Source organism: Montipora capricornis, chromosome 6, assembly GCF_036669925.1.
Source record: "Montipora capricornis isolate CH-2021 chromosome 6, ASM3666992v2, whole genome shotgun sequence".
In the NCBI taxonomy this organism is placed as follows: Eukaryota; Metazoa; Cnidaria; class Anthozoa; order Scleractinia; family Acroporidae; genus Montipora; species Montipora capricornis.
This window is the reverse complement of record NC_090888.1, coordinates 71,056,548-71,081,220: the sequence shown is the minus strand read 5'-3', so window position 1 is coordinate 71,081,220 and position 24,673 is coordinate 71,056,548. Positions and strand designations below refer to the sequence as shown.

General features: G+C 39.5%; 1 protein-coding gene across 3 annotated transcripts in view; it reads right to left on the bottom strand.

Annotated features, from left to right (window-relative positions):
• Window positions 1-6,045: 6,045 nt before the first annotated feature.
• Window positions 6,046-24,673, bottom strand: part of LOC138053645 (coadhesin-like) — a 20,157-nt gene continuing 1,529 nt past the window's right edge. For 2 of the 3 annotated variants that reach the window (XM_068900240.1, XM_068900241.1), the window contains exons 2-8: window positions 21,260-21,333; window positions 16,263-16,440; window positions 14,862-15,091; window positions 14,002-14,196; window positions 11,217-11,623; window positions 7,564-7,774; window positions 6,046-6,187 (exon numbers count right to left, since the gene is read on the bottom strand). In XM_068900240.1, coding sequence (XP_068756341.1) covers window positions 7,571-7,774; window positions 11,217-11,623; window positions 14,002-14,196; window positions 14,862-15,091; window positions 16,263-16,440; window positions 21,260-21,333 — 1,288 coding nt within the window. In that variant the 3' untranslated portion in view covers window positions 6,046-6,187; window positions 7,564-7,570. Of the gene's footprint in view, window positions 6,188-7,563; window positions 7,775-11,216; window positions 11,624-14,001; window positions 14,197-14,861; window positions 15,092-16,262; window positions 16,441-21,259; window positions 21,334-21,462; window positions 21,545-24,673 lie in introns of those variants that run through there. The other variant, XM_068900242.1, reaches the window with a different exon arrangement.

Genomic DNA, 24,673 nt, shown 5'->3' with positions numbered 1-24,673 from the left:
CTCAAAATACTGGAACTCATGCTCCCTAACCACTGGGCCACACTGCCTCGAGTTGAACGTCGAACGATAATGGAGTTGATTCTGCTGCTGAATTGAGCGAGATCCTTCAAAGTAACATCTAATACTTCGTTTTGCCGACTGAAATTATTTGTCACGAATAATAGAAAAAGTCTTTCTGTGTGGTCTATGTGGAGAACATGACAGAAACCGGTCCAGCCCAATACGAATGGCTTTCATGGTATTGCCGCTGTATGGCTTTCCTTCAATTTTTCTTGCTTCTACGAAAAGTCGCCTCAACGCACTGGACATGCACAGTTCCGTCGACTCCATTGTTTTCAAGAGTGTTTTGGAATCTCTTTTCTTTTCTCCACGATAAAAATTGAACGAAATTATATATACCGTAGTTAGTAGCTTGGTAAATAGACTTTGTCGCAAAAAACTGTAACTAACCTTTAGTTTGTTTATACCGTGACAAAAGAAAACTCAATTCAAAGACGTTGAGAGGATATTTTGTGGATTTTTTCTTGTTGCCTGCATTGTCAACCAGCTTTTTAGTTTCTCCATCACTGGGTTCTGCAAGAAGAATTTCTGTGTCTTTCATGACCAATCAAAAGTTTAGCTTGATCGTTTGCTCGTTTCCATGCGTTTCCTGGTTTTCTTTCGTAGAAATAAAATCACTGAGAGGACGGATATCAAATCGTTCGACGGATATATATGATGATGATGATGTCTTAAAGTTTAATAAACCATAAGATAAAAAATACATATCCTATGTTACATAAACGAGAACTGCGTAATGAATTTATAATAATATACTGTAGATAAAAGTTAATTATGTAATTATAACAGGTTGTGTTCAAAAATGAGTCTATTTACAAATGTGTTCTTGAAACGTTCGGTGTTAATCTTTGGGCGGAGGCAAACCATGCGACGTAAATTAAACTGCAGGGGTTTAGGCTTCGGCAGAATTTCATTTAACGGATGATCAGCTAGAGCCCTAGCTTTACTAAATAATTTCTTGTCCTGCGCATGCATGATATCCTTGACATTCAATGGAACTGAAATATAACGCCGCTTTTGACATCTGTTTAAAAAGTTCCGTACTGTGTTTAGATCACGTTCATACGCACCATACACTGAAAGGTCATAAGTTAAATCAAGAGAAAATGAGGGGACAAAGAGGGAGGCTCAGGGCGTTGGCCGGGATATGTCATGTCCACGAAAGTTATTTTTAGACGAGCGGAAGTCTTTGTTCAAGTGGAAGTCTGTCTTCTGAGACGTCCGCGTGCAGACGTTAAGTCCACTTCGCCCGCCATTACATAAAATATTTGCTTTTCTTTCAAACATCAGACCGAGGTTGGCCTGTATGCGGACGTCTCGGAAGACAGACTTCCGCTAGAACAAAGACTTCCGATCGTCTAAAAATAACTTTCGTGGACATGACAAATCCCAAGGGCTGGACCGGGAGCCTCCCTCTCTGTCCCCTCATTTTCTCTTGGTTAAATTAGACAATACAATTGTCTTAAAAAGGAGGTCTATTTCATTCTGGTCATATTGTTCCTTTCTCAAAGTTCTTACTTGTTAACCTTAGCGGCTACTTTGACCTAACATGAAAACTAAACTTACAATGACTCTGAAGTGTGACTCCAAGTAAGCACAATTCATTATAATGTGGAATGCAATTGACTGGATTATAAGTGTCCTTGTTCGATTTCTTTCTAATAACGAGCTCTTTGCATTTACTAGGATTACATGACATACAGTTTTAAAAACTCAGTTACTAAGGCTACAGAGGTGTCAGTATTGCCTAGTACCGGTGCAACAAAGCATATTTGGATAACGCAGGGATGCCATCATATGTAATTTCAAGATCGTTAAGAAATATATTAAAGAGGTGGGGGCCACTAACGCTACCTTGTGTGGTACCCTTATTGACAGCTTTCCACCTACAGAATGCGTTGCTGTCTAGCGGATAAAAAACTGTGATACCAATTAACAAGATATGACGATACATGTAATCGTTTAAGCTTGGTGGACAAAAGATTGTGTTTCACCGAGTCAAATGCCTTGGAAAAGTCCATGGTAAAGAGTCGCACAGCTTTACAGTTATTATCATCTAGGTATTTGCAAATCCGGTGCCGAATAGTTAAGAGCGGAGATGTGCAGTTCCCACCCTCTCTGTTCGCTAATTGACTACTGCTCAGGTGATCCTCCATGACGCGTCTGACATGTGTGTTGTATACAACCCTTTCAAGAGCTCTGGCGATCACCGGTGTTACACTGATTCCACGGAAATCACCGTTCTTCTTAGGTATATATATAATGCTGGATGACACCGTGTCAAATTTAAATATTCAATTCGTTAACCACGGTATGGTTCGAGCAAGCCTAGCCTGATCACAGGTTACATAGTGAGTTAAGTGTTTAAGACATTCCCTCCAAATTGCTGAAACTAGTTTGAGCCACCTTAAAGCTAGCAGTCCTTAAATCCTTACAGTGCATCGCGCCTTACCTTTGGCACCCAACAAACTTTCACATTTGACAACTAAGTGTAAATAAGAGAACTCAATAACCCATGCAACGGTATTCAACGTACAACCGCGCGAATTTTGCAAGGAGGGGTGACTGTCAATCAAGTTCGCACACCCTGATTGGCGTATAAGTTTTAAAAAACTTTGTTAGGTGGCCACGTAAGGCGCGTCGCACTGTAAATAAGTTCAGGTTTTTTAATTAGACAGTAGTGGCGTTCATTATTAGAAACTAATCATTGTTAAAATGGTTGAGCTCCAAAAAATATTACTAGTTACCGAGAAGAGCATTCGAAAATTGGTACTAGGAAAATTGAACGATGTGCGGAATTAAATAAACTATTGAGAAAAATCGCCATTTTCTGCCTGTGCCAACTGATCAAGATTAATAAGAACTGAAACAGACCCTTCTCAAAAATTGCGGCCGAAAATTCAAGTACGGAAATAGAAAGAGCACCTTTAATAGCACTTTGCACTAATGACGTCATGAAATTATAGACCCGCAATTGACTCAGACAAACAAAGAGTCACAAGAGAAATGAGGCATAATATTCGCTTCAATCTTAAGCTCAGTTCTCGCGAGAGAACCAGAAAAGTACACAATTGAGCAGCTAGAAGGGTGTTTAAAGTGTAGGAGGTTGAAATTGACGGGCAAACGTGACGACCTTTTTAAACAAGTGAAGGGCTGTATAGGGTCGTGTAAACAGTAAAAGTAACCATGCGCTTGATCCGAGCAGCGATAATGGCCTTTGGTCTGTCGCGAAAATAGAAAAAAAAAGATTCAATGTTGGAAGGAAATGGTACACTAGTGCAAGTTCTGTTCCCTATTCTACTCCGTCGGCTGGTTGGCATGTTGGAAAAGACGGTTGATGGGCCTTATTATTACGCTACTCCTGCTGTTCGCAAACGGTTGTCTGTTTTGCTCTATGATATCTTTCATGGATTTTTCTTTGCCATATTCTACGTTATCGAACTATGTAATCTTCAAACCAAGGCAAAGAAGAGAAGAATTTGATTTAAATATTGAAATTAATAGTCACAAGATGACCCGGGTTAAGGAAATTACTTTTCTTGGTGTTATTTTGGATGAAAACCTTTCCGTGGAACCACATATCTCACATATTGCTTGCAAAATTTCTAAATCTATTGGTATTATTGGTAGATCAAGTCCTTGTCACTCTAAGCTTGCCTTGAAAACGTTGTATTATTCGTTAGTTTACCCTTATTTTCAATATTGTATTATAGTTTGGGGTTCAACATACCCTACTAACCTTAATCGTCTTATTTTGCTACAAAAGCGTATTGTTAGAATTGTTAATAAGAAGCCTTTTGATGCGCGTACTGATCAATTATTTAGAGATTTAAAATTCCTTAAGTTTGTAGATATTTATTCTTTGCACCTAGGTAAACTTATGTATTCTTATAATAATAACTTACTTTCTCCCTCTTTTAGCAATTTGTTTTTACGTACGAATCAGGTTCATAACTATAATACTCGTGGTTCTAACCGATTCTATATCCCATTTTTCCGTACTAATATAAGGAAATTTTCCATCATTTACCAAGGCCCAGTGTTCTTAAATAGGTTATGCTCTGACATTCGAAATGCTCATTCATTTATATATTCTTTTCAGTCTAAGATTAAAACTTATCTCTGGTCATGTTATTAATCAGATTCTGATGTCTTCCCCTTCTTGTTCTTGTTACTAGTGTAAAATAAGGCAAATATCGTGTTATGTGTAATGGTAATTTAATTAAGCAGTCTGTTTAGTCCATCAATCCATGTAAGCTCTTTCTGATTTGTATTCTTTTTTGTAACGAGGGGGCCCAGGCCCTATAAGTCCCATGGTTTCTTCTGGGCTCCCTTGCCATGTGATAATTTCTTTTTTTTATACTAAACTTGGTAATGTATTGTGGCTAAATAAACTGAACTAAACTGAACTGAAGTATGGGGGGCGTGTTAAATATTCCTCTTAGATGTGGGTAATTTTCTATCAGGTGCCATTTCCTCGCGGCGGAGTGGTATTTTATGAACTTTCTTGTTACTCCTGGTGAATATCAGAAACTTCTGCTGTGGGACCTTTTGTAGAGCACAAATATATGTTTTTCACAGTTAAGAATTCCCGTCTTCATTCGATTAACCATGGCATACATTTCTTGATGTCTTACGATGGTTTTGGTAGCGGTATGAAGACTTGCTTTCCTGATTCCCGCAACTCTTTGAGAGATTTCGGCAATTTATGGTCATTTATCTGGATACTGTGAGTCCGATTTGCAACAGCAGAGTTTAGTACTAACCATTCTACCTCCTTTTTAGAAACCAACTCCACAGATTTATGAAGTTTTCTTCTTCTTTCCTTCACTATCGCTTACCACACTCATACATTTCCTTTCAGGATATTGAAATGTTTGTCGAGTCTACGCGAGGGGCTCATGTTTGGTAATAGTGCAAAGGCTCGAATACCCTCATTACAGGGCACGAGTTACAAAAGGAAACCTAATTAATTTCTCTCAAAGTTTTCACCGTGGAGACTTACCAGTATGGGTACCGACATAATAAGACTTATTTTTTGGGTGTCGATTTTTGGATTATGGCCTTTGCCATGGCAACATCACTCTTATGCCAGGCAGATATATCCCTATTTTTGGCTTAAATTCCTTAATATTTATACTCTCCCTTGGTTATTTCTTTATTCTTTGCCACATTATGGAAATGAAATTGCCTGACATTTTGAAGTTATAAAAAGTCAAGGTAGTTAAGACGGTTTTGCCAATATTCTGTAATTCGTCATTTTTCTAAATATATTCGATTGACTCTGCCATATTTTAACAAATGTAGGGTATTTTATAGGATCTGTACGTTGTTAGAACTGAGCCAATTTGAGAAAAATTACCGGAGGGAACGCGAAAAAATTAGTAGTTGATTTTACAGATTTGGTCACGCAGACGTCACACAAATTCAGGCTTTACGCGCCGTACAAGAGCCCAGCTTGCGCGCGGTCCTAAAACTCTAGGGAGCCTCCTTAAGTAACCATGCAAAGTTTCAGCATATCATGAAAAATTTATAGACGTTTTTATGATTGGGGGTATGGCGTACACCCCCAGTCATACAAACGTCTGTAAATTTGTCAAATTTCAACTTACATTTCCTCTGCTGACATAACACCTAAGACGCTGAAACTCTACAGGGTTAGTAAAGTAAAGAAGCTCTTTCTATTTCTGATGCCAGTTTGTAATTTTAACTTACTTCTGGTATCCGTTAAATTTTAACTCATTCAATTCCGCCGCTGCCATTTTGAAGAAGGGTCTGTTATGTGGTAACTACGTTTTTTTGTCTACAATCTTGAAAAGTTTTGAACGGTGAGGCTCCAAAGCCATCGGAGAAATGGTTGGTTGATTATCAAACACAGGTATTCTGACGTGGAAGGTGAAGAAAGTCTCTAATTTGGCGCCTGTAGCATATTGGTGGATGAAATCCCTTTTGGGGACAAAGGGAAATGAGAAATCACAACAGTTATTGTATTCTTCTTCGTGCTTTATTACTTCTTGAGAACTTTGACGTGGTTCACATGCAACTAAAATCAAGGTTTTCCTCTTAAACGTAAAACTAAATTCCCTTTTAAACATCTTCCCCTTCATTTGCATAATGTCCTGTTCACCTGTAACACAAATGAAACGAAAAGTTTCAACCATCGCAAGGCGTTTCCAAACAAACGAAGACTCCGTTGGTACGAATAAAAATCGAACTGGGACTGCATTCACGGTAGTATCGAAAACGAAGAGCGAATACCTAAGACCTCGAAAACGAAGACCCATTCGAAAACTGACGTACAATTAAGTTTAATTCAAACGTTATTTTTGAAGAGTTAGTCCTAAGCAGATCTAAGGGCCGATTACTGACATGAGCCGGGCTGGCCCTGTTAGCCGGGCTGGCTCGTTTAGCCGAGATCCCGGCACGTCTGAGAAACACACCAAAATCAAGTTTGCAATTTCATGGAAAAATCTCAGCGCGGGTTAGCCGAAGTCAAGGCATTACGATGCCGGGATCCTGGATAACCGGGCTGAGATTTTTTCACGTAATCGCCTTCACCGGGACAGCCCGGTGCGCAGTCCGTGAATTATGCCTAGTCCACGTATTATACCCGGTCCGCAGTCCGATGTCGTGTGAAAAAAGATGACAACAACAAGGAAGTGGAGGGCAGTTTGTCTCGCTAAATTGTTATTAAAATTCATCATTCTACAATTTAAAGAAGCCTCAAGACTTGCTATCTTATACATCTTGTATTTAAACATAAAAAAGCGACTATTCCGTGGGCCATGTTGCTCTAAAGTGGAGTAATGTGGTTAGAAATCGCTAGCCCGGCTAACCGGGCTGACCCGGTGAAGGCGATTACATGAAAAAATCTCATCCCGGTTAGCCGGGATCCCGGCTAATGTGTTTCTCAGACGTGCCTGGTGTTGGGTCTTTGTTTTCGATACCACCCGGCATTCACTACCTGCACAAATCTCATAATACACCTCTTTTAGCTCCCCCCCCCAAAAAAATAGCTCCCACCCCCCCCCCCCCCCAAAAAAAAGATAATAATAATAAATAATAATAATAATTGCACAGGCATTGTTTTCGACTTCTCTTGGGACATTTTCATGTCACAATGGTTATGCAAACGTTTTGGGGGGTAATAGAGGTGTATTATGGGATTGCGCAAGTAGTAAATTGATTCAAATATCGCTGAACTTCAAAGACGTGGGGAAGGGGAGGGGGGGGGGGAGGCAGTGCTGTTGTTTAAATTGAAACTGGAGAAAGATTTGTGGAATTTAGTCATTTGGTGGCACCGGTATGAAAACTTTGATCAATCACAAAATATGCAGGTCGCAAATTAAGGCGTCGTTAAGAGAGGGCAAACGCATACCCACAAGACTCATTCGTTTTGATTTGGCTTCTCATTGGCGAGGAATTTTCCTAAAAAAACACGAATTAAGGAAGGTAATTGCACTGTTTTGTTCAATTCTACAAATTTGTACTTAGTCTACTTACCTCACAATCAGTAATTTGACATCAAGTCATTAATGTCAACTGGCTTTTTTGCGACGCAATATTTTGCAGTAATGTCGTCTATCCTCGTGTTGAGATCATCAAACTTGTCCACATGTAGAACGTTTTTGCTGTTGCCGTAAGCAATTTTTGTCAACTCGTTCTTGTCTACCATCGGGCCAACGCCAACTGCAATGATTTTTACATTCTTTTCCTGGTGGCAACAAATAGATAAAGTAATATTTAGTATATATCAAAACAGTGCATAGCGTTGAACGCGCGAGCTGATTGGCTACTCAAACTCCGGATATCCATTGCTATTCATCTCCGAGGAATTCGCGCGCTAATTTGTGTCCGAAATTGTTGTAATCTTTGCAGAAATAAATGAATTAAAATCATCTTTTTGTGCTATATTATCTCACTGTTTTAGTATATATTAAAAGAATTATCACCTCAGTGTCAGTGTCAGTGGCTAGCGGTGGATCCTCCACTTCGGTGAATAGTTGCTAATTAAATACATTATTGCAAAGGAATTTACCAAATACACTTCATCGTCAAATGAAGACCACTCAGCGATGCCCTTTGCAACATTTTGGAGTGATATTGGACTAACACATCTAAATTATTCCCTGGAAAGACTGTCACCCAATCCATGAATGGAACCAAAGTAATCACTGCAAAGAATGAAGGAACTTAGTTTCTATAGAAACTGCGGTAGTGCGTCGGTGGGAAGCCAGACAAATTTGGTTTCATTAAACGAGATGACAGAGAAAAATGAACCACCGTAAGCGGAAAGATTGGCGAACTGCTAACGTTTCCGAGCGATAGACCTTCGTCAGAGCAGGAACCCATGATCCGGAGCCTACAGCTCCCATACTGGGCCATTTTTACAGACCGATCTATTTTTAGACTATCTTTTCCGGAAAAAAAACAAAGGCAGTTCCGGTTCGGTGACCCTATGACGTCAGCTTAATTTCTCGTAATTGGTCATCGGGCTCCTGTGGGAGTCTCATTCGCGGGAAATTCAATCTAAAACCAAATCGGTCTGTGAAAAAAGCCGTTACACGAACACAGTAGACTTGTAGGCTCCGGGTCATGGGTTCCTGGTCAGAGCGAATACTAGAGAGACCGGAGAGTCAAAGAGAGGCAAAGACCAGAGAGTCACAGAAAGACAGTCAGATGCAGACTCCGTTAGAGAAACATCACAAAGTGTCTCCATCAAGACTAAAACCAACTACCTATTTACAACAACACAGAGGATTAAAGTTATTTTGAGGTTAGGGTTATCTTTATTTTTACGAGTGGAGGGAAGTCGGAGGGACAATTTGGCGATCTTACTGGATACTAGGAATGAGGAAGATGAAGATAAAGACACTGGGTACTAATTGAACAAAACGTTCATCTTACATCATGCATGCAGCGTGTAAGTTCTCGATGAACTTACACTCTTCTCTCTTTACTTCCAAACTGTTCGCTCACCAGGAATTCAGTTATAGGATTTTTCGCCCACATGGTACAACGCGAATAACATGGGATAACAGCGAAATACTTAACACAATGCAAAGTTATATTTTGCCATGAAGTTTTTCCTCAGCCGTTGTCAGTTCTTAAACTCCCTACTGTAGTGAAGTGTTGTGTGCGGACTAATATTTGTCGTCTTTTTCTATAAGAGAACAATAGTAACTATTTGCAGAAGTGATCTCAAAAGCATCATTTCTCTTCAGCCGTAAGAAAACTTCGCATATTTTGCCTATTCAAGTACACTATCTGAGTTTTTAGTTTTCCCCTCCCTTGCGCACTTAGTGATAGGTGAATGTTATGCCATTCAACGAGCTTAAACAATTTAAAGATTTATAGCTGCGTTTACGCGACAAACGGCAAGCGTGACATCATCATATCGTATCACATCATATATCTTTCTTTACTCTCGGATTTTAGAGTAGCTTGTCGTAGCTAATATCTCCCGGCATTTACCTTCCCAGCCGTGATATACCACAGACTGAGGACAGGCAACAATGCCGGGAATTCCGCGCCCTACTCTTTGCGAATATTGTGTTGGTTCTTTTACGTACCACAGGATTATGAACATTGAAGGGTTGTGAGACGGGGCCTACGGTTTATAGTCCTTATTCGAGAAGACTAGAGAGTCTAACCATTTGCGGATGTCATTACAAAGGCAGCATTTTCTCCTCAGTTATTAAAAGACCCTGGGTGTTGTCCGGCCAGGATTTTGATCCCTCGACCTCCTACACATTAGTCCAATGCTCAACCCGGCAACTCAGCCAGCCGTCAATGTCAAACAGAAGCACTCCCCTCAAATCAATGTGACCCGCGGGTTAAGCCCGCGGGTTCGATTCCCGGCGGACCGTGCGTCACATGTGAATCTCCACTTTGCTTCGAGAGGTTTTTTTCTGGGTAAACTCCGGTTTTCCCCTCTCCTCAATCACCAACCTACGATAATAGTCATTTAAATTGATTTCTGTATTGTGTCTTCGATTAGTTCCTCAGCACTAAATACAGTTGACACTTAAATATAGTTTAAGTCATAGAAAGTGTGGCGTACGGGGTTTTATTCACAAGTTGTTTGTGTTAAAAACCCGAACGAGCGAGGTACGAGCGAGTGAGGGTTTTGACACAAACAACGAGTGAATACAACCCCGTACAAAGCACTTTCTAGGTCGTGAGCTTTTTATTAAACATAAGACGAGAAGTTTCATTGAAATAGTTTACTGAACGCAAATTAGAAACAAAAACTCACTAACAATAAAACCTAATGCAAATTTAATTTAGTTCAATAACAAAGTACGATTTTGCACGAGATGCACGGATGATTGGCTTGGAAAGGCCTTTAAGCTATCGTTGATTGGTTATACTTCCACACATGAAAGAGCTGTACACCATTCTGATTGGCTGTATAGGCATTTTTCACATGTGAAAATAAAGCGTATAGATTTGTACAAATGAGCTTTAGAAAATAAAATTCTCATGTTATGTGTAATAAATAAAGTTTATTTAGTATATACCACACAAGTGAATACACAAGGGAAAATAAAGGTTTTGCTTTTTTTGTTTGTTTGTTTGTTTGTTTGTTTGTTTATTTGAACTCTCCTTGCGCGATGATTTGCTGACTCGTAGGCACTTCCGTGTAACCAGCGCGTGAGATTTGAAATTTCCGACCACATTTTACAAAACTAAATTTCTTTTGGTCCGCCTTTTATTCTTCTTGTGTGGTATCTACTGAAACAATTATTCCCCTCAGTGTAGGTCAAAGTGGTGGATATATTTACCGAGCCCCGAATTATTAATTTTATTATTATTTTTATTATTCCCTCTTTCATCTATGAGAAGTTGCTTGATATCTGTAGATTCCAGACATGAACTAAAGTCGAATGAATTTCATTTTTGACGAAACACAAATTTAATAGGCCACTTCGGAAAATACCATAATACTCTTTGTTTGTCCCCCCAAATTTCGCATGAGCATTGTTTTTGTTTTCTCTTGGGACCATTGTAAGTCCCAAGAGAAACTGTAAAAAATCGCTTATGCAAAATTTGGAGGGACAGACAAAGAGTATTATGGTATTTTCCAAAGTGGCCTATTTCAGCTTGATGTTTGCAGTAAAATTCGATTGTGAATATCCCTAATATGTCATTACCTTCAAAGGCTTCAAAACCTCTGAGTATGGTTTTGACTTGGGACTTGTTTTTCCATCTGTAATTACTATAAGAACGTGTGGAACATCACGTCGCGCGCCTTCGTCTGGGCTAAACAATTCAGAGGCCTTACTCATCCCTCTGTCGGTCCTAGTTCCTCCCGGTCTGTAGTTGAGTTTACTTACGGCTTCCTGGAGGGAGGGGAGGTACTGTGCATTGTTGGACAGGAAGTCCCAGTTCTTGTAGGCCCTGTGATTGTAGCTAACGATAGCAACATGTGACATGCGGGAAGAGATGGGCATCTGTTCAACGAGTTTCTCAATAAACGTTTTCACCACTTCGAAATTCACTCTCTTTACACTGCTCGAGGTGTCAACAACAATGGCCACATCCATCTTTTTCACACATTCTAATACACAAAAAAAGTATTTAATATAGACTCGGCTGATTAGCTAACACACACCCCATGAAGGCAGTTTTCGATTGGGTACGTCTAAAACTGGGACAGTGCGGTCCAGTAGTTAGGGAGCTTCCGAAGTGACGGTTAATACAAAATTGGAGTTTAAATATACAGGATCACTAACTTATTAACTATTAACAAATAAGTAACAATAGAGGTGACAAAAACTAATAAAGACACAGCTTTTCGCTGCCGACATATTCATTTAAGGTCAGCAGCGATGAGCTGTGTCTTTATTAGTTTTTGTCACCTCTACTGTTACTTTTAAGTAACTATTAAAATATTTATTAAAATAGTTAGTAGTAAATAAGTTAGTGATCCTGTATATTTAAACTCCATTTTTGTATTAACCGTCACTTCGGAAGACGTATGCGGGAAGCATACGAAACGTCAAGTTTATATCTGATGTTTGTCACCGCTGTTTGTGTTATTTCTGATAAAACTGAAATGGCCAAAGAAAAAAAAGAGTATTTGCGATAGGGAGCTTTCTTTGTGATCTCGGAATCTTACCATTTGCTGAATTTGATTAACAGGACAGTGGTGTCTCTCAGATTTTTATACTAATCATCTCTAATGGAGAAAAGATACTTAGCAACATAAATTTGGTAGAATGAAGACAAGTTAAAAGGGGAAACGGCTCACTTCCGGTTGCCGTCAGCGTCTTAAAAACGCGCGTGCTTAAGCTTCCTAGTATGCACGCTTTCAAGCCAAAAACAAAACAAAGAAAAAACAACAACGGACGATAAATTGTAGTGCGGCTCTCGTACTCGGTTTGTAAGAGCTATCGGTATTCCTTGTTGGCCTTGAGCACACTCTTGCAAGTAGATGCACGGACTGCACTGGGCACTTTCAAAGGAAACACCAATTCGCAAACCTGTTGACTGTGGAATACGTATAGGTAATCACATGATTTCGAATGCCATTTGGAATAAATAAGCACGAGTATTTTTTCAAAGACAACCAAAATTGCACGAGCCAATAGGGCGAGTGGAATTTGTCGTCTTCGTCTTCTTATTTATTCCAAATTGCACTCGAAATCATGTGATTACACGTACTTATTAATATACATGAAAAAAATTCGAGATGGTTAAGCCGCGGCTACACGAGCAATTTTTTGCTCGCGCTGGTGATGCGATTTTTTCAAACTTTATCGCGTCGCCAGCGCGAGATGAAAACCGCACGTCGGCGACGCGACGGGTGAAAAAATCGCAAGAAAAAAGTCGCCAGAGATAGTTGACCGTGTAGCCACCCTGCAACTTTTTGCCCGCGCTTGCGACGCGACTAAAGACTATTTAGCCAATGAAATTAAAGTAGGAATCTGTGTTTTTTAGTGGCCTGGTCGCTTAAAGTATAGGATTCTCACGGCCTTCAATTTTTCGCCAAAATTTGTCCCAAGTGTAGCCACCCTGGCGCGCAGGCGACGCGACAAAATCTGAAAAAAATCGCATCACCTGATCACCGGCGCGAGACAAAAATCGCTCGTGTAGCCGCGGCTTTAAGCAGAAGAAGCGCACACGTATCACGTATCAGGGAAATATTGCGCCATAAATTGCGCCACCCAGGGCGCGCGCTTGATTTAAAAATAAAAGATTTGATTGGTTCTGACCAAACGCTATTGTTTATTAGCCAATCATAATCCAGAATTTTTATGTGTAATTCGCATTGGTATTACACTTTTTGCACAATGTTACACTTGACCTGCACTGCTCTCAGCCAATCAGAATCAAGTGATTTTTTCATGTATATTATCATACGGTTTATTTGGAGTGGCCAGTTGTATGTAAATTTCTAAAAGCGCCTGCGGATCCGATTTGGGTTAAGAATAGTAGCATGGGGTGTAGGGATGGTGAAGCACTCGCTTCCCGCCAATGTGGCCAGAGTTCGATTCCCAGACTCGGCATCATGTGTCATATCATGTGGGTTGAGTTTGTTGGTTCTCTATTCTCCACCGAAAGGCTTTTCTCCGGGTACTCCGGTGTTCCCCTCACTTCATAAACCAACATTTGACTTGATTTGCGTTAAATGTTAATGTCAATGTCCCCAATTAGTGCTCCAGCGCTAGAACGAATAGACACTTAAATAAAGTTCCTTTCCTTTTCTTTCCTTTAGGTGGTTTTTGCGGCAAAGGTTGATATTTATGCTTTTTATAAAGTTCACTACGCTCCCTGATTGGCCAACTTTTCCCGAGAAGGAATATGAATTGTTCGCTTAGCCAAAGCAATACATTCACGTTTTTTTGCATTTTTTTTAACGCGAAGAAAAGACTGGTATAGCGCAGCACAGCGCATTTGTGGGATTAATTAACTAATTAATTTTTCCCATTTTACCTAGGCATTTCTGCATGTTGCATTGCGTCGTTTCCTCAGTGTCTCCCTCACAAGGCCTGCCATTTCCCTGGGGGGTTGGGTTGGTGCACTCTCTCTCACGTGACTTGGTGCCGCCTCCACAAGTCTTACTGCACTCGCTCCAGTCAGACCATTCTGTAAAGCCGCCGTCGACATCCGGACTCTGGGGACCTGGATCTAGAAAGAGAAAAAAATCTGATTAAATGTGTTATGAAAACGAAACCCGTGTTTTGATAGGCTTCGACTGCGTTTATGATTGAGAAAGAGAGAAAGTCGTTAGAGTGGCATATATGAGTGATGGGATACGGTGACCCTTTTCTTCAAAGCTCAGAAGCCTTTTCGGGCTCACAGGAAAGCCAACTTTAAAACTATGCCTACTCATGGTTCTAAAAATCTGGTCAAGTACTGATATTTTAATGATAAGAAAGTTATTACACGATTTCATGGCTGGTTTTTTGGTGTAAACCAATGTCGAGTTTATGCTAACCGTTCCAAACTTTCATTTCAGCTCAGTAATGAAGCAGAAGGTCGAAAACCACGAAGCAGAAAAGGTACTAACCTGCGATCATGACCTCCCTCCCTACTTATCATCTTGGGGAAAGAAAAGTACGCCTGATCGCAGGTTATAAAGGTACACAATTGAGTAGAAGATGGTATTATCCGAAATCCAATTAACAAAACTTCGGAGTGAATCGGTTGGTAATTAGTAACAATTTGTTCGACAAGGCGTGAGTAATTAATGCCATTTATGTCGGAGGACGTATCAGCTAAGAACCTCTTTACTATGGAAAGCTACAGAAATAATTATAGGTGACTTTCCGTGTCTATTGTGATTTCCTTACTTGCTGTCAGCATGTAAATGTAGTTTGTATTCTTTTGGCCCACGCATTCCTTTGGGTCATCTTTAACGCAAGCGGTTGGAGCCTGAAGGTTCATGATGCAGTTATCAGAGTTTCCGTCCCGCGAGTAGTTGAACTCCGCAAAAGGTCCGCTCCAACACTCTCCATAAAATTGCAAGCCAAAAACTCTGTACCCTTTCTGAAGAGCTTTTTCAGCACATCGACAGGCAAGACTGATGAAAAACGGGTAAAGAAATGAATAGGTAGACAAAAGTTAGTTTTAGTTGGCAGCATGTTGGAGGGGTTGAGTATCTAGACAGTCATTTGTCACTTGTAAGCCATCGAAGGGTTTGCGACGTCCTAGAGAGCGCAAGGGGATTTGGATAAGTGATCGATTTACTCAACCTTAGACGATGGTTAGTAATATTTGTCATCGAGATAAAAATATTCAAGGCAATTATCGTAGACGTCACAAAACGCCGCGCCCCTCTCAACTTAACGCTAACTGGCCAGAACCTAACTCAACCAGTATCAGATGAAGTGACTGCATCCTTAATGGACAGGAAATGGTAGGTTGTAAAAAAACCCCTCCTTTTCAGTAATATGTTCAATTTTCTACTACCCTATTTTCGGCGTTTTTCAAGGGCTTTTTAGCCGTGTTTCAACCCTTTTCATGATCATGAGGACTAATATGATTCTTATTGATGTGCACCCTGTTATTCTATGATGTTATCATAAATGAGCAGCGGTAGCCTAACTGTCCTCGTATTAATGAAACGTCTGAGATGTGCAAGAGGCTATGATCTCAAAAAGGTGAGCCATCATACACATACATAATTAATTGAGCGCTTCCCATAGGAACTTTGCAGGGGTAGTGAAACACACCAATTAAACAACAAAACAGGGGCAGGTTCCTCGAAGCCTGCTTAACGTTAACCGTTAGTTAAGAGGTATCAAGACCTATAGGTTTTAGCGCTAACCATGCTTCGAGCAACCCAGGCCAGAATGAGAACTTAAGCATTCTCTACTGGACAGAGGCGTACTTGTTGGCTGTTCAAGTGTAGCCTAGAAATTAAAGCATTGACTACCAGGATCAAATTCAACCAGTGATCAAAACAGGCAGGTGCAAAAGTTATTCCGGATCAACTCAGATCGCTCACCTCAGATCGACCTAAAAAAAATGATAAGGCCCTAAAGAAATCACCCTAGCCCTAATCTTTAAGTTAATCATGGTGAAATCGGCGCAAATAGTTTTAGCCTACAAAACCGTTTTCCGATCGATCCGAGGTGAGCGATTCGACTTTTGTACCTGCCCAAACAAAACAGGTCTTGAACTCGGGAACTCCCAATCTTAAGACAAGCGTATAAATCACTGTACCACGTTGACGTAAGTATTCGCTTCACCTGTGTTGGGACTGGCTCCATTTGTTCCAATTTAGTCGGTAACCTGGCTGGTGGTATTTACTGAATCTATCTCTGTCGTTTAGAAGCATTTCCGGAAGTGGGCGCGATGGCTTGACCTTGTCTTTAAAGCAACCGATCTTCGTCCACGCTCGGTTGCATGTTGCAAATTGGTTTTGACCTGGATTAGTTTATAAAAGACACAATACAGGACAGATGTCCATTGAGTATAAAAAAAATTAGCTGGTTTTCTTTCATAAATAAGACAAAACGAGTTGAATTATAACTGAGTTCTCACAAAATCAACTTCGTTAGCATTTGAGATTTACCATCCCGTTTTGGGTAAACGGCAAACGTGAAGTTGTTTGATTTTGGCTCATTTTGTTGTCTGCTGTTTACATATTTCGAGCAATTTCTCGAATCGAGGCTGGCATTGCATCGGTTTTCCGTTTCACTGAAACGCGATGCAAAATATCTCCGTAGGACTTCCATTTTTCCTTACAAAGACGGTCTGTCTTAGATGGTCGATGGTAAAATTAGGCACCACTCCATTCGCCCTTGTCACAAGGCGGCCATATTGTCCCGGGAGACCAAAAAAGCTTTGTTTTACCAAGCCAAGCCTCGCAGTGGAAATCATGGGGGTGAGGCTTGGCGTGGTAAAACAAAGCTTTTTTGGTCTCCCGGGACAATATGGCCGCCGTGTGACAAGGGCGAATTAATTGGTGGCCTGGCTGCACAGTCAAGTAATGCACAAAAGCTAATTTAATTACTGGGTTTCCCAGTCGGAAAATGGGTAATGTTTCGTCGTTTTCTTTTCTTTTCTTTTTTTTTTCCGTGTCGGTAAAGTCTTGCCCGTCACTCCCCTGCTAAGTGGTGTCTTTGTGCATAGAGCCTTCTGCGCGTATTTTCTTAGGATCGAGAGGGTATTGGAAATGCGTAGATTTCTCTGGTGGACACAGTAGAATATTTAACTTGCAATGGCGTCGAAAGTCTTGTAACGCGAATGGCGTTTTAGTGGATCTTTAAACAAAATATACCCTTATGGAGCTCAATAATCGAAAGTCAATTGGATAAACAAGAGAGGCGGTGAAAAATAAATATGTGGAATCTTAGAAGCGACGAGTAATGGACTTCGACAACAATCTATCGCCCGTCGAGCCGAAATCAAAGTGAGCTGTATGTCTAATATTTTATTAAGTGTGCTGTTATGTAGAACACTGAAATCAAATGGAAACTTCTCTGGTAACTTATGGGTTCAACAAAGACAGAGAAGGAATCGAACACCTTAAGTGGATCTGTGATCTCTGTTGTCTGGCTATTTGTATTTTATTTTTACTCAACTCTGCACGGTCTTCAGGTAATAATTGGAAATTTCACTAATTTAACCTTCATTGGCGTCGAAAGTCATTGTAACGCGAATGGCGTTTTAGTGGATCTTTAAACAAAATATACCCACATGGAGCTCAAGAATGGAACGTCAATTGCATGAAGTGAGCTTTGTTTCTAATATTTTACTAACTTGGTATGACAACACTGAAACCAAATGGCAATTCTTTTATGGATTTAATAAACATTGAAGGAATCGAAGGCCTGAAATGCACTACAGCTAGTGTTTACTGACAAAATTTTCTGGCAAGTTACATTTATTTTGTACTCAACTCTGCAAAGGTAAAAAAAAATGGAAATGTGACTGTGAAAAATTATTTGAATGAAAGCTTGTTGTATCTTTTGTGCTTCATTATTTACGGTCAAGGTTCGTTCGAAAAGGGTTTGATGTGAACCGTCAGAAATGTATTTAATTGCATATGCTTTGTGACACCGATTCAGGCGCGTAGCGTGGTAATTTTTTCAAGTACGCACAAGTACATATGATCTAGAAACCTAAGTAAACTGAGCGAAAAATACTGCGTTCTTTATTTCTTGTCGAAATAGTTGTGTGAATACAAGCAAAGAACAAAGCGTCTTGCCCTTATTTTGAGCAAACTTGGCGCAAACAAAACATTGTTTTGGTTGTGCTAGCGTGACTGGAATTGTCAAGAACGTTCTCGGAACGTCGCTCCTTTGTCACGAACGTTCTTGGAACGTTGCTCCTTTGCAACCTCGCCTTTTTGTTGCACGCTGGCCAAATAACACTGCATTGTTGGTGCAAAAAAAAAGGTACAATGCAAAACTAAGTTAGAACATGGTATAGCTTTTGTTTTAGTTTTCAGAGTTTAACAAAGTGGTGCTTTCATCACGAAATCTTGGTTGCGTACGAGTAAAATGTTAAGAATAGAGACAATTGCTAAAAATTTCAAAATTTTCTGGTCACTTCAAGTACGCACGTGCGTATATGCGTATAGGACGCTACGCGCCTGTGAACGAAAAGTATCTCACGTTTCGCGTTTTGTTTCCTGCACAATCTCGTTGCATCGAATAAATAATGTTACTATGCAGTTCTTTTCGTGCGTCCTGATTGATTAACTACATAGGAGGTAGCCAAAGAGAATAGAATGATTGCATTAACTGTAATCGTTTCGGGGAGTTATTTTTTTTGGTCCGTTGGCTATTCGGCTGTCGTATTGTTTTCTGAATAAAATATTTTCTTCAGTTTCAGTAACGGTGGTGGGTAACCATTGAATATTAATAGAAAGTCGCAGCATTTGGTCATGCGAAAGTTAAATAAGATTCAGCTTATTTTTAGTTTTTTTTTTCAGATGTTGACTATCTCACCCACGCCCTTCACTTCATTGCGGAGCAATAAAAAACATAATGATGGCTCATTTAGTTTAATTATCCACATTTATTTTAAATTTTACTAAACCCTAGAAACGCAAATAAGTTGGTTAGTTTTAAATTCTGTTGTCCCGGAAGCAAGGTCGGCGCGCTATTTATTCTTCCCATTTTATTTACTTCCCATTTCCGTTTGATTCCTCTTTTTTTTAGCTAATATTTGTTTGAGAGATAAGAAGTTTCCAGTGTCAAAATAATCTGATGAAAATGGTTCGTTGTCCACTCATATTAAAAAAACTAGACGCTCCATTAGCGTACACTGGGTTGCCTGTGGTACGTGTTATTCAAACAGAAGGGACTGAGTTGGATGGTATTGAACTGCAGTGTTCCAGTCAATTTTTCAAGTCGGAGGTCATTAAGACTATTTAAGGGGTCACCCAGAAGTCGTGTCAGCAGAGGCCCTTTGGCTCACCAGTTCATACGACAAAACAGATCTTTTTCTGAGGTTTAAAACCTGGCTACCAGCCTATTAATCATTTGTCAGAAAGAAAAAAAATTCCGGTCATCTTTTGAAAAAATTGGCACGCATCGCGTACGTGTGTTAGTGCGGTAACACAGCGCTTTATTCCATATTGTCAACTGAGCTGCGTTTTGTCTTCCAGGATATTCAAGTTCAATATATAGCTCTAATAGTACACAATATTGCTTTGGTATTGTACATGGTAAAAGTCTTAGGTAAATAGCCCCCTGAGAAGACATGTGGTTTAATACTAGCAAATTACCAAACCCAGAAAGATTGAAGAAAATAAAAGGGAATCCAGAAACATTGGCTTCTAGGCTGACATGTTGATCATCTCCCTCACAACTTCGTTTCACCACGAGTTTAAGCGTACAGCTTTGTAATACAAAAGTTCACTGAAGTTTATTCCTCTCCGGCGGGGTTATTATCTGGATGGGTGACCTAAAAAATATATCACTTCGTAACAGAAGCATAGGACCGAAAATTCTATTTTAACACCCAAAAATGCGAACTAAGCAAGGTACAGATTTTGTTAGCTTGCTTTACGCAAAACAAATATTGATGCAAAAGTAAATGACTATTGATACACATCTTTTAGGAAGAGCAGAAGGAAGTTTTCAGGACGGTCGATGGAGAATAAAATATTTTGCCATCAGCAACAAAATTTACGACATCAAAACAACATTAATTTTAAACCGCGAATATGAAAAGTTACCATCAGCAAAAAAGCACTTTGCGAGATTTTTGCAACGTTCAAATTTGTTATTGTACTTTTGGCTGCGCAAGTAAATCGCAAAATCGAAAGTGACATCGAATTCAGCGGGCGCCGTGATCAAGTTACCGCGGCGTGTTTTCTCGCGAAACAGTGAAACATCTGCGTCAAATGATGGCAAGATACCGGTTTTTTGTTTTTGTTAGTTTTCTTTTTCTTCCAAGTTTGACAAGAAATGCGCGAATTCAACACAAAGATCACAATCGCCCAAATCGCCCAGGTTGACCATTGTTTCTGGAAAGTCAAAAATTTACTCTCCAAGACGAGGTTATTTATCACCGGGTAATTCCATCGTTTTGGGAATAGCAGCTACTTTATAATTGATCAGCATCACAATTTTTTGCCTATTTTGGGGCTCATTTTGTTGAAATTCAAGCACGCTTCCAACAGACATGTTTATTTTCGTGACTTATGCGCTGCTAACAGTGCACTACTACAAAAATCCTCCCGTTTCACATTTCAACACACGTATGCAAATTTGTTAAACTCGAAAATTACACAACATCTGTTAAGTCTGGTTAAATTCGCAAATGGTGGAAATCTCACAAAAATCTTTTCCAGCAAAAAATTTATTGAAACAAACAACATATTTGCTATTAGAGGCAAAAAAACCCTTCCTATTTCAATTGCGTGAGTGCAAACAAGACACACAATCCCACTACAATGGGGTATGAAAAGGGTTAAGAATTGGTAAGGGCAATCCTTGACTTCTTTGCGCTGTCCCAAAAGTGTTTTATTTTCAATTAGACGAGTAAAAGAATCAGTCGCCGGAAAGAAAGTTCTGCTTTTTCTATGATTATGCTTATTCTGCCCAACGCAATTTGTTCTTTTAACCAAAAAGCAGTATTGACAGGTTTTAACAGAAATCGAAGTTTTCGAAAGGGATTCCGTCTAGAATATGGTCATCAGAGCATAATAAATGGTGCACCAGCTTCCAAATTATGCTGTTGATTGCGAGTTTTTCCTCTATAATTCAAAATACTGAAAAGTACTTACCTTGTATGTGCCACGTTTGTAGAATTAAAGCTATGAAAATGAAAAGAAACTTCATGTCTGGAGCTGGTGATAGCCTGAAAGAAAACAACGTACCCTTCATAAAAGTTCTGGGAGATATTGCGGATCAGATCGTTTTTCAAGCTGCATAAAAGGCAGGGATTTTCTTTGCAGTCTTTTTTTTAACGGTAACTAAGAAAAACTACCTGAAATTCAGAGGATCTTGTTTGATCCGATATCACAAGCTTGATTAAAATGCGAAGTAGTTTTTTCAGGGAGTGCTATTTGTAACTATTTAGTTGTCAAGGCTAATGGACACATAATAAAAGTCTGTGAAATGAGGTGTAAACATTGACAAACCCAAAGCGTTCTATTTGCCAAATTGAGTATTGTAAGCGTGATTTTGAACATGTTTCGGAAATGAAATTGGAGAATAAGTCGAATAAACTATTATTTTGGTGATATTGTAGACGTTGACGAAGATATATTTTGGAATAGTATTGTTCTTGGTAATCGCCTGAGAAAAAAAAAATATGGTCAAAGAGCTGCAAAACATAAAAGTGTGAAATCCCCGGGAGAGTAGCTGAGAGACGCAATGTACTTCCCCACGAAAGAGATCGAATAGCCATGCCTCAGTGATATTGATGTTTGAGCCACGGGTTCTGAATGGACCAAAAGTACCAACAATAAAAAAAAAACAAGGAAAAATACTACTTGTCTCTTATGCCCATTCTAAGAAAGCGAAAGACTGGAAAATTCATGCAGCGCTTTGTGTTACATTTTTGGTGCACGAACATCGATGAGCTGCCGACCTAAATTTTTGTCTGGCAAAGAATGGCCATTTTGTTCAAAACAAGCTCAGTTACTTATTTTTATATGTACTTTCATCTTGTTTATTATCTTTTTTTGCGTTAAATATTCCGTAAATGAAAAATTTTATGCCAAATAATGGGTATGATACGCTTAAAGGAGAGACTTTGTCAGTAACTGAAGAATTTCACTCAGTTTAAAAACGTGTTCATGATAACACGCATGCAGTCAGTACAACTAAATGTCTTTGAAAGACATGTCTTCTTTAAGCTGTTTCTGCCCAAAAAAATTCTAAAGCCAGTACTGGATGAAATTGATTTAATGTTCAACGACGGTCATAAGATGTTCCGCATAGTTCAGAAGCCGCAATTTTCCTGCATGATCCAAGCTGAGGCATCGGAAAATATGACGAACAATAGAACTCGGTCAATTATGATAAGGGCTGGGTTTTCCCCATTTCGATGGAGTGAAATTTCAGTCGGATTCAGCTCATGGCTTTGGCGTCCTCTGAACTGACCTACCGGCAACTGATTTTAAAAAAAAAAACGTCAATGAGAGAATTGAAGAAACGGTGCCACATCCCTTTTGGTTTGTATTTAAAATTTTGCATATTGGTATTAACAGTGTATCTGAGACCGAGAAGAAAGAAACGTAACTTGCACGTCAACTTTTATTGCCATCTAATCATTTTGTTAGAGAAAGCCTCTGAATCTAAACTGACCCAAAAACAATGGACTTTCCTCAAAGAGAAGCTCTCGTGCAAAGATGGCAATCTCTTTATCTGTTTTTCAGCAAACAAAAAATGGTGGCCAAGTTGTTTTCTAGAGTAGTGCGAAAAAGAAAAATGCATCATAAATGTTTAATTAAGCAGACAATTCGATGTACATTGCCTGTTTAAATAAATCATTTAATCAAAATTACTCCATTGTTTGTTGAAAAATCGTCGATCCTGAAGATCATTGAGTTAATTAAAGTTGTATATTTGGCTCAGTCTATATTTGAATAAGAAATAAAGCATTGCATTTAAAGAAAAAAAAAGTTTCTTCAGCTATGCAGTAATTGTTTTTTATTAAATTTTCCTAATTTGAATCACGTAATTTTCGATCCTCGAATACAATAGTTTCCCAAGACATAAAAGGACTGGCTTTATAAAGCGGATGAATGGGAAATTTCGTTTTCGGGGAACCCATTTAAACCCAAGGAACTAAAAAAAAGCACTGCAATATACACTAAAATCAATGTAAAGATCCGATATTAAACACTGTAATTTAAAAATGTTTTCTTCCTTCTGCAGGTAGAAAATGTTTTCCTAAATTTGATAAAAATTGTGGTCCTGTTTAAACTAGCGAATTAATTTTGCCGGAAAACCGGCCATGGGCACAACATAGCACCGTGCTCTACCTTGATATGTTCTTCTTTCCCGGTTTTCTACTGGGACTCATTACACTAAACTGACTGCGCCAACTAACGTAAGTCAGGAGCACGTTTTCAATCACTGTCTAGCCTGCTAAAAGATTCAAATGAACTTTCCTTGAACTGAATTCTTATACACAAACCATTTCTGTTGGTCCAGTTGCCGCGTTAGTTAAAATCAAAAATATGGGTGGCGTGACGAGATGCCGGTTCAGTTCGATTGTTTCATCATGTTAATGAACAAACAGCAGTACCCGTGTTAGCCGTTACTGTTGAGAAACAAACAAGAACTTGATAACTTGAACTTAGGTTTTTCGCTTGTCTCGATAAATGATCTTTAGACTGGGTTTCGTTAGGTTTTTGCATTTAATTTTCGGCACTCCTCTTTTCTGCTTTGTCCCAGGCTACGGAACGTACGTTTGTCAACAACGACCACTTCAGATTGACGAGGGCAAGCAGAAGCAGAACGCCATGCACTTATTTGTGTATAATTGTATAACTAGGAGTTTCAGTGAGAAAGTGAGTGCTGGCGTGGAAACTGGGAGCAGAGACTGGTATTTTCTTTTAAAAACAGGTGCAAATTTTTGAAGAAAGAGGATACCGGAAATGTGCGTGAAAGTATTTAAAAAGCGAAGAAAGGTGTGCATATCTTTAGCATGTGTGGCAGGCGTTACTGTTTTATAAGCAAATGGATACTTTCAAAACAATGGCATGTCATTTCATTCTTTGAATTTAAACTTCTGTTCTCAAATTTCTGGCCCCTTTTCAGCAAAAGAGTATCCTTTTGAGAAATGCTGAACGTAGCTGAGCAAATGTCAATTTAAATTTATTGTCGTGCTTGACTGGGAGCAGTCTCAGTTGAGCGCGCGATTGCGTGACACGCCCCGTTTTCACCACTAATTCACTCGTCGTGCGTGGCTCTGAGGAGATAAGGACGACTGCTCGTGGTCTAGCTCGGGAACTGATTTTCTCTTCGCTCAACGGTTGAAGACGTTGAAGAACAATTTGACTCGGTGGTCAAAGACTGAACATAATGTACGGTTGAATGATGATCAATGACGACCCACTGGAAAAGTACTCGGCTCGAAGGCTAAAACTGTAAGATTCCCTTCCACGACGTGTACGTGACGTTATTTCGGGTATCAATACCCCGGATAAGAGACATGACCCACCACAATCGATTCAAATTTTGAT